Source organism: Copadichromis virginalis, linkage group LG1, assembly GCF_057382275.1.
Source record: "Copadichromis virginalis isolate Kocher_CV1m ecotype Utaka linkage group LG1, C_Virginalis_male_GT1.1, whole genome shotgun sequence".
In the NCBI taxonomy this organism is placed as follows: domain Eukaryota; kingdom Metazoa; phylum Chordata; class Actinopteri; order Cichliformes; family Cichlidae; genus Copadichromis; species Copadichromis virginalis.
Genome location: NC_140618.1, coordinates 7,929,599 through 7,947,366, shown reverse-complemented (window position 1 = coordinate 7,947,366; position 17,768 = coordinate 7,929,599). Strand labels below are relative to the sequence as shown.

General features: G+C 42.2%; 1 protein-coding gene across 5 annotated transcripts in view; it reads left to right on the top strand.

The window, feature by feature from the left end:
* The window catches only part of akap13a (A-kinase anchoring protein 13a), a 124,877-nt gene that overhangs the window by 44,589 nt on the left and 62,520 nt on the right, over positions 1-17,768 (top strand). For all 5 annotated transcript variants that reach the window (XM_085441526.1, XM_085441838.1, XM_085441758.1 and 2 more), the window contains exons 6-10: positions 194-377; positions 1,751-1,946; positions 2,220-4,329; positions 5,647-5,732; positions 17,506-17,560. In XM_085441526.1, the coding sequence (XP_085297652.1) occupies positions 194-377; positions 1,751-1,946; positions 2,220-4,329; positions 5,647-5,732; positions 17,506-17,560 (2,631 nt within the window). The remainder of the gene's footprint in view (positions 1-193; positions 378-1,750; positions 1,947-2,219; positions 4,330-5,646; positions 5,733-17,505; positions 17,561-17,768) is intronic.

Here is a 17,768-nt window from a genome sequence, read left to right as displayed (position 1 = left end):
TCTGTTGTATGCTGGGTCATCATGGATCCTGAACTGGTTTAATTAGACTGCTCTGCAGTGTTGCCAGGCTGCCACAATTGATGGTATGTTGGCTGCTTTGCCACGATTTAGCTCCCTGGACCGCTGCGCTCTGTCACGCTCTCTCTTTTTGATTCTTTTGGTCTTTATTTGTCATCTTCTCTCTCTTCCTCAGATCTGAATCCTCAGGAGACTCTGCTGCATTTCTCAGCACGTCGAGGTCTCTTTCAGGTTACACACTTCTTGCTGCAGCAAGCTGGGGCAAGAGGAGCCCTTCGTTTGGCCAACAGGCAAGGCGACACCCCGTCCGCCGTTGCGGAATTACGAGGGCACAAATGCCTCCATGAGCTCCTCACAAAGTAAGCGCTTGTATTATTCTCAAAACATTCAGTTCAGGTTCACGTGAACGTCTCGTGTCATATGGCTATGCTTGAAAAAGATTTATTTGTCTAAACTGTCCTCACACTGTGTGACAGTGACATTAGCCCTGAGGTTCAGTGAACATTGCCCTCTTCTCTGTACAAACAGTTCCATGTCAATATATCAGAGGGCAGATGGCGTGGTTCCTCCTTCTTTTATAGCAATGTTGTTTGTCTGTTGTCCTCACAGAACAATAGAAGTATTCAAAGAACATCACCACCAAGCCACGCAGCAGCCTAGCTTAGCACTTTCAGCTGCAGTCAGATAGTTGAGGGCAAATTGAAAAGTTGTGGGCTGCCAGTATTGTTCCAAGGAAATCTAAAGTGATGGGAAACTATTCTGCAACACAAAAGCCTCAGTCCTGTTTCCACTGACCTCTTGTAGTACCTTTTCAGTCTCAGTATGCGCAGCTCCACTTTAATCCAAACACACTGCAGTGCTCTCTCTGCAGTTTAATGGCATGGTGATGTATGTGTTTTGTTTAAAGTTGTCAAGTATTATCCTCTAATAATATCTTCCAGAGTCTAGTGAGGTCAAATTCTTTCATTCAAAATTAAAACTCAGAGGGGGAAAAAGGAGCGTTTGAGTGCATTGACTTAGACAGAGCTTAAAGTGGAAAGAGACTCCTTTTATGTCTTTGCAGAGGACGTTTCACTAAACTCAAAGTGAAGATGCCACACACTGAAGGAAAACTGCCACTTAGCGAGCTTCCTTGTTGCTAAGCTTGCACTGAAGCCAGTTTATGACCTCCATCTCGCTCTTTATGTGCTGGTAATTACATTTGCCTCATGAAAAGTGAAGTCACTTGTAGCCTTGGTTGGTGACCTCAGCTGCCGGGCCTCGGTGTTAAAGAAGTCCACCCAGGATTACGCAAACAGATCTGCCTTACTAGGAGGCGTCTCCCCTGTGCAGCACCAACATATGAAAAATGAAAAACTGCACATACTTTACCGTCAACTCTTAAATTAAATGCAGCAGGGGGAGAGATGTTTTCTCGGAAAGCTTATCAGTTAGGAGTGGCCTTTAAGTACGTGTATTTTACTACTGGAAAGAAAAGTATAACTTTTAGTGGACAGGATATGGCATCTGGAACTTTTAAAGTTTTACTAACATTTACTAACATCTAATCTCTGATTACTTGCTGACTACTGGAATAGACTTTCACAACCAGCCTTAGCCCATTTGAAGTTTAAGGATGTGAGTTACTGAAGAAAAACTGCACTCTGTGAATTGGCTGACATCACTGTTAAAACCTTTCCGTGTTAGCCAATGCAGACCCTTCCGGATGATCTAAGTGTTTATTTCACGGCAGGGCTGAGACCGATCCGGAGAAGGACGAAGAGTCTGTCGCTGTCCAGCAGGTCTCTGAAGACGTTCAGGTGTTTTGCCACCTTCCCAAACTGAACACACACACGTTGACACTGAGCATACACCCTGGGCGTGACACACCGTCCTTTCAGAAGAGTGTTGAGCAGCTGCTGCACTTGATTTGTCATCTTCATGCCAAGGTGAGTCATGCCACCTTCCTCTTTTAGCACGCTATCTGTGCTCACATTGGCTAAAACCAGGAGCTCTGCTGCTACTGAACATTGTTGGATTGTTTGTCTTTTCACTGACCTCATTTTTTAACCTTCAAACTTCATTTGTATAACCAGTGGAACACCTTATGCAATCATAGAGTCGGCGCTTGATAAGAACTGAAGAGCAGGTCTGTTGTTTCTTTTTCTTTTTTTTTTTAAAGAAGAGCTAACATTTTCTTTGTCTTGTTCCGTATTCTGCAGGGAGTTTCTTTACTGAAGCTGCAATTTGATTCTCTGCACACTGCTGCTGAATGTTCTGACGGTGTCAAAGCAGACTTAACATGTCTGGATCAACTCCAGCAGTCTGATACGGCGTCGGAGTGCCCGGATACAACAACACAAGGGAGTTGGTTAGAAAATTGCCCAGTGGAGAGCAGCAGCACTGTTGATTGTAGACACAGTGAGCCTGGAAATGCAGAGAAAGACTGTAGTTTGACTGTGAGTACTCCAACATCACAAGTACACCCCCAGGAGCATGGCCTCGTTCCCCCAGAGGACTGGGTGTGTTCAAACACAGAGAGAGATTACTCCAAAGCCGAGGAGGAGGAGGAACAGGAGCGGCCTGTTGTTTCCATGCAGGGTTTGAGTTTGTCTGACAGGACTGAAGGAGTACAGAGTGAGGCTGAAGGGAAAGGTCTCACTGTGGGAATTCTACCACAGGCAGGCTGTGGTAAACAGGCAGAGGAAACTGATAGAGGAGAGGCTGTGATCCAGGAAGGACAGGAGGCCAAGAAGGGAGAGGATAGATCTGAGCAGGAAGCAGAGGACAGCACAGCCAAGAGGAGGGAGGAGGAGATCAGCTCTGAATTAACAGATCTACTAAAGGCCAGCGGAGACACAAACGAGTCAATCATGGGCCAGTCAGCATCATCATCATATTCTGAGGTTTCAGACAATTCTGATTCTGAAGTGAAGGAGTGCTCCCAAGAAGAAGAGAATGTTGGGAAAGAAGACGCGAAACACAGCCGGGATGTTTGTAATGTACTATCTCTAGATGCAAACGAGGAAGAGAGTGAAGGGTTAACAGACACTTTATCAACCCCGATGGACCTCCCAGACCCAACGCTGATAGAGTGTGGTGATGTAATCAAGGAGCCTGAACCTGTTCCATGTCTGTTGATAGAAGGTCTCCACGAAGGGGAACCTCTACCAGACATAAACAGCCTGGAACAAAACCAGGAAACAGCTGGTAGGGATTATGCTACAGAGCAGGAGTGGGGTTTGGCATCAGAAAGTGGTTGTCATTCTGGGAGTTGTACTGACGCAGTTGGTGGAAAAGAGCTACACAGTGGAGACGTAGTAGAACCCTCTGGATACAGTATTGAAAGCAGAATTTTGCCTGCGGAAGAAGTTGACAGTTCAGCTGTCTTTTTGGCTTTCAGCGACATCGTAGTAGATACACAGACTGATAGTTTTGACTGTGAGCCGTTGCCTGACAAGATGCCGACTGAACGACAAGCTGACCATGACTCAGGTACGGCCCACGGACTCTCCAGTGATGACGATGGCAGTTTCAGATCAGCTGGAAGCTCTACAACAGAAATATTCCAGCCCGCTCATGGCAGCATCACTATGGAGGATCAGGACTTACTTCAGTCAACGATAGTACGGCAGCCCTCAGCTGGATTTGAGATTGAGGCCCCCAGTGATTTTAAACCTAAAGAAACCTGTGAACATTTCACAACTGTGGATACAGGACTCTCATCGGAGCCTGACACCCATCTTGAATCAGAACCCAAACTCTTGAGCTTGGATGATTTAAATTCTGAAGCGACTGGGAATCTAGCCCCAGATCTTTCCAAAGAGGATCTGTCCTTTGACTCAGCTGGGAGTGAGGATACTCCAGCAGCACAGGTGGAGGAAAGTGAAACTGAGGAGACCAATAGCTCTGACCTGAATGTAGGGATAGAGCTTTCAGCATCAGGATTGGGCAGCGGGGTACTTACCGAAACTGAGCCATCTGTAACAGAAGAGAGCAAAGTCACCAACATAGTTGAAGAGGATGTTCAACGGACCAGTGAGACAAGTGATATGCCTGTGGTAGTGGCAGCAGATGAGAGTGGAAATGTTCAACCTAAACAGGATAATTCTGAGATAACTGCAGAGGAAAGGCCACCTGAGAATCAGATCACTTTGTCTATCCCACAGGATGACATTGTGATTTCAAATAGTGCTGATCTAAGTTCGGAAATAATGGCACTTTCACCTAAGAGTGAAGGATCCATAGAACTTCATACTGAGAATCAGATGACTGAAAATCCCTCTGATTTTGTGGATGGATCCTTGGAGAGCTGCAGCACTAAAGCTCAAGGTGGGTAAATGCTGATTTATTTCAGTCCTTGTTCAGGTTTATTCCAGGTCCACACACTCATGCATCACACGCCAATATGTTTGTCAAAGTCTTATTCCTAAGCAAATATGCTAAATTAGATTCAGTCCTCTTCAGGTGATTAATGGCAAAAGCTCCGCAAAGTTAAATGCCACATAGCTCACCATTATTGAGCTCACAGGGGTTTTAGCTTTTTTGTGACATCCCGTTGTGATGCATTGCTGTTGTGACTATATGTTGTCCTGAGTCTTTATATTATTTTGAGAAAATTGTAATTCTAATGAAGAGTTATTAGTACATCTCAATTATCTGATTTTTAAAAAAGATGGGATTTTAAAACACTTTGATCAAAGTTTGGCATCCACAGACGCATTTTTATGCCATAGTAGCTCACAATGAGACACTTTGACATGTTATGCAATGGGAAGTAAGGAGCTGGTTTGTACCACCAGTACCTTAGGCCACGATTAGTCTGACAACAACACCCTTTATATACATATGTTCTTTGTTAGTCTCTCTTACACTCACGAAAGCACGGTCTGGCTACAGTCTAAGTCAGCATGCACAGTCACATTACAAGTGCACGTGACTCGGCCTCAGATACACAGCTACAAGTCTGGAATCTGTAAAACAAACATACACAAGCCAGCTGATGTGAGCGTGTTGCAGGAAGGGAGACTCACAGAGTGAACCTTCAGCAGTCCTCTGTTGGCAGTTTTTGCTCATCTGAAATAATTGTGCCGGAACCGAGTCCAATAAAGAGAGGTCAAGGGCAAGGTTGTGATGTGCGTCACACAGGGAGTGCGTTGTCATTATGAATTAGAGGATATATTTACAGCATGACAGTGTCACAGCATCAGGTAATATCTTGGTGAGCTTGTCAGAGACAAAATTTCTGTTGTTTCCCAGTTTGGGTATGAAGAGTGAAAATCGAATCTGCTACTAGTGAGTGCTTTTATTTATTTTTCTCTTCTGTAGAATATTTATGAGACTTTTTAAGCTTCCAATGACAGTCATCAGCTCATGTTGACTAATAATACCAAGATATAAAGCCCTCAAATTCTCTCTCACAGCTATATAGAATAAAAGAAACCAACCTTTTCAGTGAAGGATAATAGTGAATAAAACCATCCAGAAACACTTTGCTACTTTGCTATTGTACAAAGTCTGTGACTCATCAGTGTATCTGTGCTCAGGAAAGATAAGTCTCAGAACCATTCACTCTAAACACTTATTGATTCCTATATTTGGAAGATTTGCCATTGCACTGATTGCATTGTGTCGTGTGCCTTTCTCTAGAGGTGGATGTCATCAAGTCTGAAGACACTTTAAGTGATGCAAGGGAGGAACAAAATGGCCCAGCGGAGGGAGCAGACTTCTCCACGGTATGCTTGAAGTCTCTTCTGTTGTTGTCAGCTATCAAGCTCTGCTTTGCTGTTGATGTGTGTTTGATTAACAGAAGATGAGTCACTGTTTGCTGAAGCTTTGAAACAACCAAAGTAGCTTTTGGAGTAAAAATGCTCTGACCAAACAGTCAGCGACTATGCAGCTACGGTGAGTCTTTGTTGTTTTAATGGGAAATAAGAACAATTGTGTTCTTACATGGACAGCTGGACTTTCATATGCAGTTTTTGTACAGTTTATGGAAGAGTGTTACAGATGTAGCTGCTGTTTCTTGCTAATGCAGAGTCTACTGTTTTCTGTTCTGAATTCAGTTTAGAAATTGTGTATTGTTTTAGCATGCACAGTTTGTTAAAATCTGTCTAGATTTAAAGCAAAGTTAATACTTGATTTTTTTTTTTTTTGTTCTGCACAGAATCTAATGTGAGGTATGGATGAAAAGGCTTTTACTGCTAGTTTTAACCAAACTTGCTGTGTTTTGCTGAAAGTGTCCTTAAGAGTATGCACAAGTCAAATTTCAGGTTTTCTGGAAACAGTAACCAAGTTTGACGTTCTTAAGATACAGCAATAGCCAGGGATTGCAAAAAAATTTCAAGTAAAGAAAAAGTACACCACAAATATTAGAGGAGAAAGAAAAGCCAGATTCTCTTACAAGCAGCTTGATGTGCCAGCTAGATATTTGGCAAGAGTTCAGGAGGAAAGCTGTCTGGAACATTGTAAGACTTGTAGCTTGGACTGGATTATTTATTTATTTATTTTGTATTTTTCAAAAGGAATATATTACTCTGTGAAGTTTCTTTATGTAACACCGATGCATTTGATTTCCTATAAACTCTCACAACTTTTCCCTGCTTCATCTCGTGGGAGACTTGCCATGCAGTTGGTTTACTATCAGCTCAGCTACTGAAGGCATGGATGCAGCTTTTGGTAGACGAGACTTTACTCTGAAATGTTGCTGACTGACAGATTCCTCTGCAGCCATAGACTGGAGTGGCTCTGCTTATTCCTGGGTTGCGGTCGAAGTCATCGGCTTGTTCTAAATGCCAGATGTTTGACTGCAGGAGGGTATACACACAGTGTGCAGGAATGTGGGGTCGCCAGCAGAGGGAGATGTAACCTCAATTGCGTCACTGGAGCTTCTTCTTCTGACCAATTTAATGACCTGTCATTTGATCCTTTTGAAATATCCCCTAATTGCTATGATGAGGAGGAAATCTGGAGTCATGCTGGTGTTGAACAAACTGCAGTAGAAGCTGAGGTGAAGAATGGCCTGAAAACAGAGCCTCAGATGTTCTTTTAAGAATGCTAAGTTACAGTTTTTGAATTCAAAAGCATTTATGGCAATCGATAAGAACAATCACAATAATAAGGCACACTTATTTATTCAACTTATTCTGTAAAAGTGTAAATAATTAGAAAAAGAATTAAAAATAACTCAAGTGGGTTAAAGTGTACATGAAATATATTTTCAGTGTGTTCTAAAACTCAAGGCAGCAGGAAGCAAAAACACCTGACTGCTTAACAGAATCTAAGTGACAGCAACAACAACTAGCTGCATGAAATGAGATGCGTAAGGTTAACAAAGTAATTAAAATCAAAAAGAGTGTGACAGTGTTTTGACGAGATTCAAGCTGTCTCTATTTTTTGAGGCGACTGAGGTCCTTCAACATCTGCCAGAAAATGCTGAGGATTTTCTATGAGTCTGTTGTGGCCAGTGCGATCCTCTATGCTGTTGCATGCTGGGGGAGCAGGCTGAGGGTCGCAGATGCCAACAGACTTAATAAACTGATCCGTAAGGCCAGCAATGTTGTGGGGATGGAGCTGGACTCCCTCAAGGTGGTGTCGGAGAGGCGGATGCTGTCCAAGATAAAGACAATGTTGGATAACACCTCCCACCCACTCCATGACATGTTGGTCAGTCACAGGAGCTCGTTCAGTGAGAGACTGAGATTACCGAAAAGCACCACTGAACGACACAGGAAATCATTCCTGCCTGTGGCCATCTCCCTGTACAACGCATCCACTTAACACACTGTTTGCTGCTACAACTACACATGTTTCTTTTCCAACTATTTATTTATAAGTGACTTATGTATGTATGTATGTATGTATATATATGTATATATTGTACTATTCTTAGTTAGCGTATTGTCTGTCTTGTCTTAATGTTGGTTTAAAATGGAGCACTGTAACAAAAAATAATTTCCCCCAGGGATCAATAAAGTATTCTGATTCTGATTCTGATTCTGTTTAGACTGCAGATAATTTAGTCCTGGATGATTCAGTTTGTGTGACAGCTTTTCCGTTTCATATTTTAGACTTAGCCAATCTGCACGGCGACACTCTGACCCATAAAGTTTATGCTTTTCTCTCCTCCAAACTTCACGTCAAAGCAGACAAAAACTGTTTTCATCAACAGCTGTGAGTCTGTTTGAAGTGTAAAGAAGTGTAAAATATTCAAGATAAGAACACGAGATAAATTTAGATTAGATTTAGGTTTTTTTTGTCTTTTTCCAGATGTGTAAGAGAGAGTGAAAGCTATAATCTCCTCTTGTTGAGGATTTTTAATCCAACAGCTTTGTTATTTAGACAAAACCCATAAGTATCATTTAATGTGACATCACAGTGAGGCTAGATCAATATGATGGACCCATTAACTTCTGCTTGTGTCCTTGCTTTCAGTGTGTGCTCTGTTTAATTCCTCCACTCATCCGATTCAAAATAGATTATAGGGAGAATATGGAGGAGTTGTTGCATAATTTTTTGTGTACTGGAAACCTTTCCTGGTAAAGTGCAGTTTCAAGGCGAAATATGTCTTTGATTAATAACTGCACATGACAAATGACCCCCTGGTGAATGAGACAGCAATGGTCTGTAGAGACATTTTCACAATGAAATAAGAGATTCTAAGGGTTTCCTGTAGTCAGTGGTTACGGTCATGTGACGGAATAGCTTTGTTCCTTTACGTTTTAAAATGCACTCTTACATGGATGTACACAGTTTTCTGTCTTTACAGTGAGGAAAAATGGTCAGCCAAGGCTGAGAAGCTGTTCAAGGAATCCCTGTGTGTTTATACACCACTCTGCATTTAATTATTATTTGTTATTAATCTCTGGCTCTATTTCCCAGGGTGTTTTTGTCCTGTCTTCATCCACTCACCCCCAACCGGTTGCGGCAGATGCCCGCCCCTCCCTGTGCTGGTTCTGCTGGAGGTTTCTTCCTGTTAAAAGGAAGTTTTTCCTTCCCACTGTTGCCAGAGTGCTTGCTCATAGCGGGTCATACGATTGTTGGGGTTTTCTGTTTTCTTTGTATTATTGTAGGGTCTTTACCTCACAATACAAAGCGCCTTGAGGCAACTGTTGTTGTAATTTGGTGCCATATACCGGTAAATTGAATTGAACTATTGGTTGCAGCAGAATAATATATGAACCCACCAAACAGAACTTCAGAATCAAACATCATGTTTTCTGTTTAAAAAAATAAAATGCCATTCAGCAGCCTCCTCGAGCTATGAGGCACCTGGTGCTCTGTGAAAGTTTCAGTTAGCGTCGAGCTTCATTTGTTTGTGGCTACTGAGATTCACGCCTTTGTGCTACTGGACAACTATAGCCAAGTAGGTCAAAGCTGGATTCTCATGTAAGCAACAACCCACAGACAGCAGGGACTTCAACACATTTGCATACCATCCAAATATCGTTCAGAGGGTTCTCAACCTCAGGCTTCCTTCCCAGCAGCATAGATTTGATTACAGAGGCAGCGGGGGATTAAACTTTGTTACTTTGATTTGTGATTTATCTGTTATGCTTAATTTAATTTTTCTTAATAGCAATTTGTGATGAAATATGCAAATACAAAAGATCAGAAGCAGGTTCAGGACAATGTTTAGATGAGTTTTTGTAAGCTTTTGTCCAGCTGCTTTTAGAATTGCAATATACAGTTTTTTCTTTTCATTTTACACTTTTTAGGTCTGTTAGGCGTGCCACATATGAAATATGCCCATGTGTACACCCATGCACACACACAAACTAGTTCAGACCTCTATGGTTACAGTTTTTTTCTATTTGCACTTTTCTATTTGGTGGTTTGGCCTTGTTCTAGGACCTCCATGTCCTCCCACGCACAGTATTATAGAACAGAGCAGGCGTCGTTGAAATCTTGACGTGACACTGAGTAAATCAGAAACAGGATGAAAGAGGAGCTGTGCCAGAGCTGGGTTACAACGCGGCTTGTGGATGCAAAGCAACTATAGGCAGTGTTCATCAGCTTTAATATCACATCCTGTCTGCAGTTTGCCAGTTGGATATTTAGAAGAATCTCAGCTGATTTTTTTTTTTACTGGCACTGAGATCAGCTGATCTGCCAGAATTGCTAGTGAGCTTGATTTCTTGGCATTCTAAATTATTCTTTGTGTGTACTCATTTTTGATCTTATCAAGAAACTCAAACATATTGCCTTTGAGCTCGTTTGGGGAGTTAAAAGAGAGAACAGCTTGAGCAGGAGCTTAATGTGCTGCAAGAAATAATAAATAAGGGTTTGGGCGTTTAGTGTCTTTATGTCCACAAAATGGCTTTTCTGCTCTGAGCGCTCAAAGCGTTTTATACAACTCGCCTCATTCAGCCATTCACACAAGCACTTTCTTCTATACTTTCCCAGTGTAAGTGCTTTCTATCTAACATTCACACACATTCATACTCTGGTGCAACTTGGGGTTAATATTTGACATGGAGACTGGAGCAGAACCATCAACCTTCCGATTTGTGGGTGACCTGCGTTATCTCCTGAGCTACAGCTACCCCACCATAGCCCTCCATGGTGTTCTTTTCCTATACATAGATTTTTGATTGTGATTGTGCATACACATGCCATGCTGACATCTATCATATAACATATCCATATTGGATTAATCTTGATATTTAAGAGTTTTAACATTTTACAAACTGTATGTCAGAGATGGTTTTGGCAAAAAAAGCTTGAAAAAGGTGTAGTTACACCGAGAAGGTGCTCACCAGTAGGGGGTGTTAAAGCTCAGCAGCGTTAATTGATGTTGTTGAATAACGTTAACTGAAGGAATAATGCTCCACTGTCATCTGTCACACAGTAACAATGCAATGCTCTGGATGGCTGATTCATACAAAAAGAGAGAGGTATTCACAGCCTCACAGGGAGAGAGAGAGAGAGAGAGAGCAAAGGCATGAGTCAAACACAGTCAAGAGAGAAGTTGAGACGACAGAGGAAAAGAAAAGTATGGGAGGGAGGTGGGGAGAAGTGAAGGAGGGAGGAGTAGAGCTGGAGTCTGGTGGAAAGCTGCTTCTGCGGCCAGATGTGAAAAGCTTAGCAGACTGCTTCAGTTCTCCTCAACAGTGTTTCTCTTGGATTTTTTAACCTTCTGTTCAATAAAGCAGCCCTGGATATTTAAGGGAAAATGTACGAACGACACAAGCGGAGGTATAGTCTCTGTGCCAAAGGGGAGAGAGCTGTAGACGTGGTTTTGATTAAGGTAGGCTACCTATCGGCGCTTTCAAACAAAGTCGTTTGGTGTGGTGATCCCACTACTGACACAGTATTAACGCTCATTTGAGCTGAAGCTTTGAAAGCATAGTTAAGTGCTCCAGACAGATAAAATGTAATGGCTAAAGCAATAAAAGCAAGGTAAGGCGTCTAAAGCAGAACTTAATTCATAAAAGTAAACCATAAAACAGAGGCTAAAGATAATAAATGACGTTATTACCTGAAACTAAGCCTGTGAACCGGATACTTTTGGAGTGATTTAGCAGCGTAAGTCCTCAGACAGTTTGAAGGCCTCATCAGCGTTCCCCCTTAAAGCTATTCAGAAAAGATATTTATTTTGAAAAGGTAATCATAAGCACCACAAAGTGCTTCAGCGTGTGTCGGCAAACCTGTAGTCCTCTGCCAGGGATGTTGTGACGGCTTTCGTTGTGTTGCTCCCTGGGAGATGATTGCATGGTTGTTGATAGTGGCCCTCCAGACACAGAGTGCTGATTATTTTGGGTGGAGTGTGGTTTCTGGATGTTCGCTGCATGTGTATGCTGTATGCGACACAGAGACAGATGCCTGCGCTCTATCTGTCTCTGTGGAATAAACTGTGTATGAAACTTAATGAGGCTCAGACAGTTTAAGGTCTTTCTGGGGTTTTTTTGGTCAGCTCAGTGGGTACTTGTCTGGCAAACTAAAGCAGAAGATAAAGTTGCTGAAAATGTCTCGCTATACCCTAATTTCCCTCTCGCTCAGAGGTGCCCTTACTGTGTTGTAAAGGTTCTGTGTTAAACCAAATGTAGCGGAGGTTCGATGGAATCTTTCTAAATGAGATGTTTACAGCTCCCAAAACTTGTGCTATTTAAAGCCCAAAAGGCACTTTCCCTTCTCTGCATATATAGAACCTTTTACAACATTTTTCCACTGTGGAGTTTCTCCTTGCTGCAGCTCAGAGACTTGTGCACTGTTGATCAAAGCAATAGGAACTTATGTAACTAAAATCTTAATCATGATAGATCCCTGTTTAGTAAAGACAAAGGAAAAACGTGCTCCTTCTAAGTTTTCGCTCGGACAGAGTGAGATATTACCAAAACCTCATATCCCAATATAACTTATTTTATATTGTTTCATATGTGATTATTTTTGTTTTTTTATTTTGAGCATCTGGAAAAATGTTTGACTAAGGATGTAACCATAACATTTTAATGTATAAAATATAGAACAGTTTTCAATAAGTGTTCAGTAAACGCTCTAAAAATCGTGGCGTTATCCGTAGTGACGCACATAGATGACCCTCACGCAGTCACCGCTACTCAAGAGCTTTTTCTGAGGCCTCTAGCTTCCAATTCTGCTCTATGGTTATCAGGACAATAGGCATCTATCGCAGAGTGAAGTGCTCAGATGAAGTGCACCATTAACATCATACAGGAATGAGTTGTTTGGCTCGTCCACATATCTCTTGTAACGTTGTGTGCTGCGTCTCATCCTCTACTCTGGCCCGACACTCGTAATATAAACAGAGCTGTTTGTAATTGTAAAATTGAACCAAAATAGGTGTCAACAGACTGTGATGAGCCTCGTTTTATTTAAGTCGCACTTAGCCAATGACTCAGCTGGACTGTTTCCTATTGGTTGATGACTATAAACTATAATCTAAACTAATAATCAGTTACTGATGGCTGGACTATTAATTATCGTGCATAAAATAAACTAGTAACTACGCAGCAGTGGGCGTTTGATATGGGGTGTTTACTGTCACAGTGTCTGCTGGTTGTGACATCCAGACTCAGGGCAGAGTAGAGGAAAATCAGTGAAGAGACTTGCTCTGGTATATGTAACACCTCTCTTTAGTCTGTTGTCACTTTCTAAACTTGTTCCAAATGTCAGCTCCTCTTTACCCCGGAGGTATGAAATAGCAAGGGTGTGTGCAAGTGAGTTAGAGAGAGAGAGAGGGAGAGGTAGAGATATGATGGTGTGGGAAAAAGGCTGCTCTGGGCTAACGGTTTCCTCTGGCCTCAGATGGAAACAGGCATTCGGCCAAATGACTTCATTCCAACCAGTGTTTCACATCCCAGCATCTTTGCTGGCCTGGAATCACAAAACACATCATCACTCCACTTACCATCTACAGTAACTGTGAATAACCCTTTATACTAACATAGTACTACAGTAAATATACCCATCAGCCATAAACGATAAAACCACTGACGGGTAAAGTGAATCTTATTGCGATGTTCTGCTGGGAAATCTTGAGTGCTGGCCTTCAGGTGTCGGGTTATACTTCTACCTAAACATTACTGCAGAACAAGCACACCCCAGTATGGCCCCAATGTGCCATAAATATCCAGATCTTGAGCGAACATCTGCAGGACCCAAACATTCAGGCACCAGATGCCACATACTCCTAAACCATCTGGGTCCAGAGATGGGTAAGAGCTGCCTTGTGGCACAAGGGGAACCTCCGGAATAACAGGCTGGATGTATAATGTTTAATGTTTAGGCTAATAGGTGTATATTCTGTTGTACTACACTCCTGGTTTGGCAAACCCAGATATTTCTTTATTTGGGCTCTTTTAGAGCATTTGTGATGTGATTTTAAAGATACGAAAAGTAGTTGTTCTATTTGTGGCACCTTCTTGACCCTTTTTATTGCAATCTTTTTATAGCGTTAATCACAAGCTCATTCTATGAATGGAACAATTCATAAAAGTCCTTCCAAGGTGAACCACAGAGGAGATTCATCCACGGGTTTGCTGTTACCAGGCCTTGTTTGCTGAGACCATGTATACATGCTGGACTGGATACAGTCATTCATTCCACCATGGCATCCTTCAGTGCTGCAGAGCCTCACTGGCCGCCTGCCTGCTTAGAAACAAGGCAGCCGTCCAAGTCCTGCGTGCCCCGGCGTATAGACAAACCATCCCGCCTTTTTATTTTTAAACCAGATGTGTTTTTACTGGGTACAGTTTAGATTCCCCCGGCAATACAAATATGCTCTGTGTTGTTCAGAATCGAGGCTGCCAGCTTTCAGACGGGGGACCAGTTCCTGAATGGCTAGCTGTTTAGCAGACCTGCTAACTGCTGATTTGATAAATGTGTGATTTCTTCAACTGATTAAATGAGTGGCTGCTCTACTGGCTGAATCATTGTGCGTCTTGGTTTATATCGAGCATACTAACCACATCGCCTGCCACATTTATCCATGGTGCGTCTGTGAGGAAAAATAAACACATTTTTAATGTGACTTTTCCCCTCCTTTTTTATTTCTCATCATTTTTATGACCCTTAAATTGCTTCTTGGTAGTATATTGTTGCCTTTGAGTCGATGTTTTTCTCAGTGAAACAATCATAAAAATGACTTGTTCTTAAGCAAATCAATGACTTTTGTGCAAGCATTGTAGCTGCTCTGCAGTAGGCATGATGGAACTGAATTAGAACATATGAACTGAGAAGAGAAAGAAGTTGATGCTGTGACTGAAATCGAAAAGGCTTTTGTTTTGTCCAGACTGAGCTGTGTACACTCACCTTTCATACCTTAGCCTGCAACACACTGCCAAAAAGAAAGGAAATACAGCAGTAATATTTGAGTAATATTCGTGTATTAAAAGGAGGAATTTGCACACACTGTATAACTACTTCTTAGGTAAAGTATCCACTTCATACTTCATCATACTTAAGGGTTCAGTTCATTTTATAATTAGTGCCAAAACACACTGTGGAGTAGAGTATTAAAACACACAGAGCTGCTTCTCTCGCCTCGTTGAATTCTTTGTTCTGAAGTTGTCCTGCTGTTCCTGTCCTCTGCTAAGGGTCGAGTCTTGTTGTCCTTTTTTTTTTTTTTTCCTTTTTCATTTTTTGCAATCTCTGGCAGTCATTTTACCTCTGACCAGAACCTTTGTATGCATTTATGTGTCCACGTTTGTCTGTGTTTGTGTGCGTGTGCTGGCGCCCTCTGTGACCAGCTAGTCTTTCCTCGTCAGCGTGTTTGTTCTCTCTCAGCGGGCTCTGTTTGATATCTGAACACAGCTGTGAGACACGAAGAAGAAGTCTGTGTGTTCTACGCATGCATCTGTGAATGTGGGGGATTTTGTTGTGTGCATGTGAGACTTGATGAGGGGTGGGGAAAGGAAGCATAAGTAAGTGTTTGTCATGTGGGTGCATGCATGCATGATGTAGGTGCCTGTACATGGGGCCAGTTGGTATGCAATTAGTTGTCAGTGTCTTTGTCGGAATGCAAATGGGAAGATCAGACGTGCCACTCCCAGGCCTGGAAAACAGAGTGCAGTGTTTCTCTGCTTCTCAGTGGGCTCCTCAATAGATAGCACAGGGTTAGTTTTATAAAAGCTGAGATCAGCTCCCTCACCCTCAAAGCATTCTGGGGGTGGGTTGACCTTGTTAGTTGGCTAGGACTCACTTATCATTCTGTGTTATATGGGTTTTTTTGTTTTTGTTTTTTGTTTCAGTCTCTCTTCTCTTTTTTTCCCCTGAGCATTATATTAAGTCTTGTTTAGCTATGACTTCTTTTCCTCTTTTTGTTTTTAATATTCTCTTTTGTTACTTTGTTGCTTATGACTCTAACATTTGCGATGAAACGAAATGCCTGGCTTCTCCAGCGCATGTTGAAGTGCCTTTGGGTAGCATACTGAACCCCAGCGTGTGTGTACTTGACAGTTATGGGACGAGGAATTGGGAGGAGGCGTGATCGAGGTGAGTGCCTGGGGCCAGGCCTTAGCACATCCTTAAGTGTCTGAAGTAACTACTTGGACCACCACGAACAAGGAGGGGCCATCAGGGTTCAGTAACACTTGGATTGGGTGGCTGTCAAGGGCTCCGGCCCTCGCAGTCTGAACCTCAGTCGAAAAATCTTCTGCTTCCTTGGATGCTGGTCTGGAAGCTCTGGGATACTGTAATGGGCGTTTTTCAGCCTCTGCTTGTAATTGCAAGCAGATACTACTTCTACTTCTTACCTTTGGGGAAAAAAAGTGAGACAAGCTGTTTTAGTCTGCTGCCTTTGTCTTTATTTCATGCGAAGTTAACTAGCTGCTAGCTAAACACAGACTTGATCTTATCGAACAAAATAAAAGTAAGTTGTTCCCCTTTTTTGTTTTTTCTACTCTGATCACTGGCCTGTCCATTTGAAGGTATTCAGTTTTTGCCATTACAGAACCACTTTTACTTGTATGATAAAAACTACAGCATCCATACAGTCACAGTGAATTAAGCTTGTGGGGGACAGCTGTCTTTGATTCCAACAATTCCTTCATCAGATGAACATTTGAGGTCTTTAGACTAGCGACCTGTTTATACTGTTCCTTCAGGTTTCTTTGCATGAATCTTAAAGTTTACAGGGTCATGCTAAAGCGTGTTGATCCGAGCTTGCTGGGGCTGGGAGTTAAATGTTAAAGTGAGGAGGAAGTTAAAGAAAAGAGGAAACAAATTATTGAAGCAGGTCGTACAAGCATCTTATAGAAGATGATATGTGTAAATGACAGTAGCTCCAGTTTACTTCAGAAAGCACTTGACCCTTTAAAAAAAACTGCATTTTCAATCAGCATGAGGTTTGTAATTATCTGAAGCATGTGGGTTTGCTAATCTGGCTTTGTTAATAAATTAGTAATCAGATTTTAGTTGCCTTGTGACTTTGCATGAACCACACATTGAAAGTCAAAGTTCATCATCTTTAGCTAGATATAATTGATGGAGTTCATTAAAACACAATGAGCTTCTCTCTGACTCTTAGTTTCACATTCAGCGCTGTCAGTCAAATCTGCACAGCTTCGTCCGAACTGTCGAATCTTTTGTGTTGCCTGCAAAGATGGGAGGGAGGGAGTCTGAGGCTTTTGTAGCTAAAACCAGCTCATATACACACACACAAATGCACACACACACATATACACAGCTGTTGTAGAGACCACAGAGGAAGCGGAGCCACAGCGCTGCGTGTTCACAGCCAGCCACAGAGCTCTGACAGGCACTGCGTGTGTGTGTGAGTTGGTGTCAGTGTGATTGTGAGCGCTGAAGGCTAAAAAAGTTGGATCTTTTCAGACAGTTCCTCGGGGGGGATGGAGATAGAGCCAGAGTGTAGTCACTAAATCCTGTGAATACTCTTAAGACCGCTGTTATAAAGGGTGTCTTATCGGTGCCTCCCATCCTGTGTTCGGAGGAACACTTCCTAACAGACATGCTGGTCTGCATCATTATTTCTTTGTGGGTGATGATCACATGTTGCTGAGAGTGATTCAGTGTCTTCCTGTTTCTCTGTAGATCCACCGAGACAGAGAGACGTCGTTCCATCAGCCTTGCAATACTCAGCACTCAGGTAAGAGTTACTGGCAGCTCCTGCTGCTCTAAATTTTCATGTCAAAATTGACAGAATGGGTATTTTTAATTTCTTAATGGTTATTTCTGTTATGACTTCTTCTTTGGTTCCTTTTGCAGCAATCTGCCTGACATGGGTACTTTGCTGTTAGCAAGAAATGTTTTGCTCTTGGGTTGTGTGTGGATTAGTGTTAGTACTGATTAAGCCT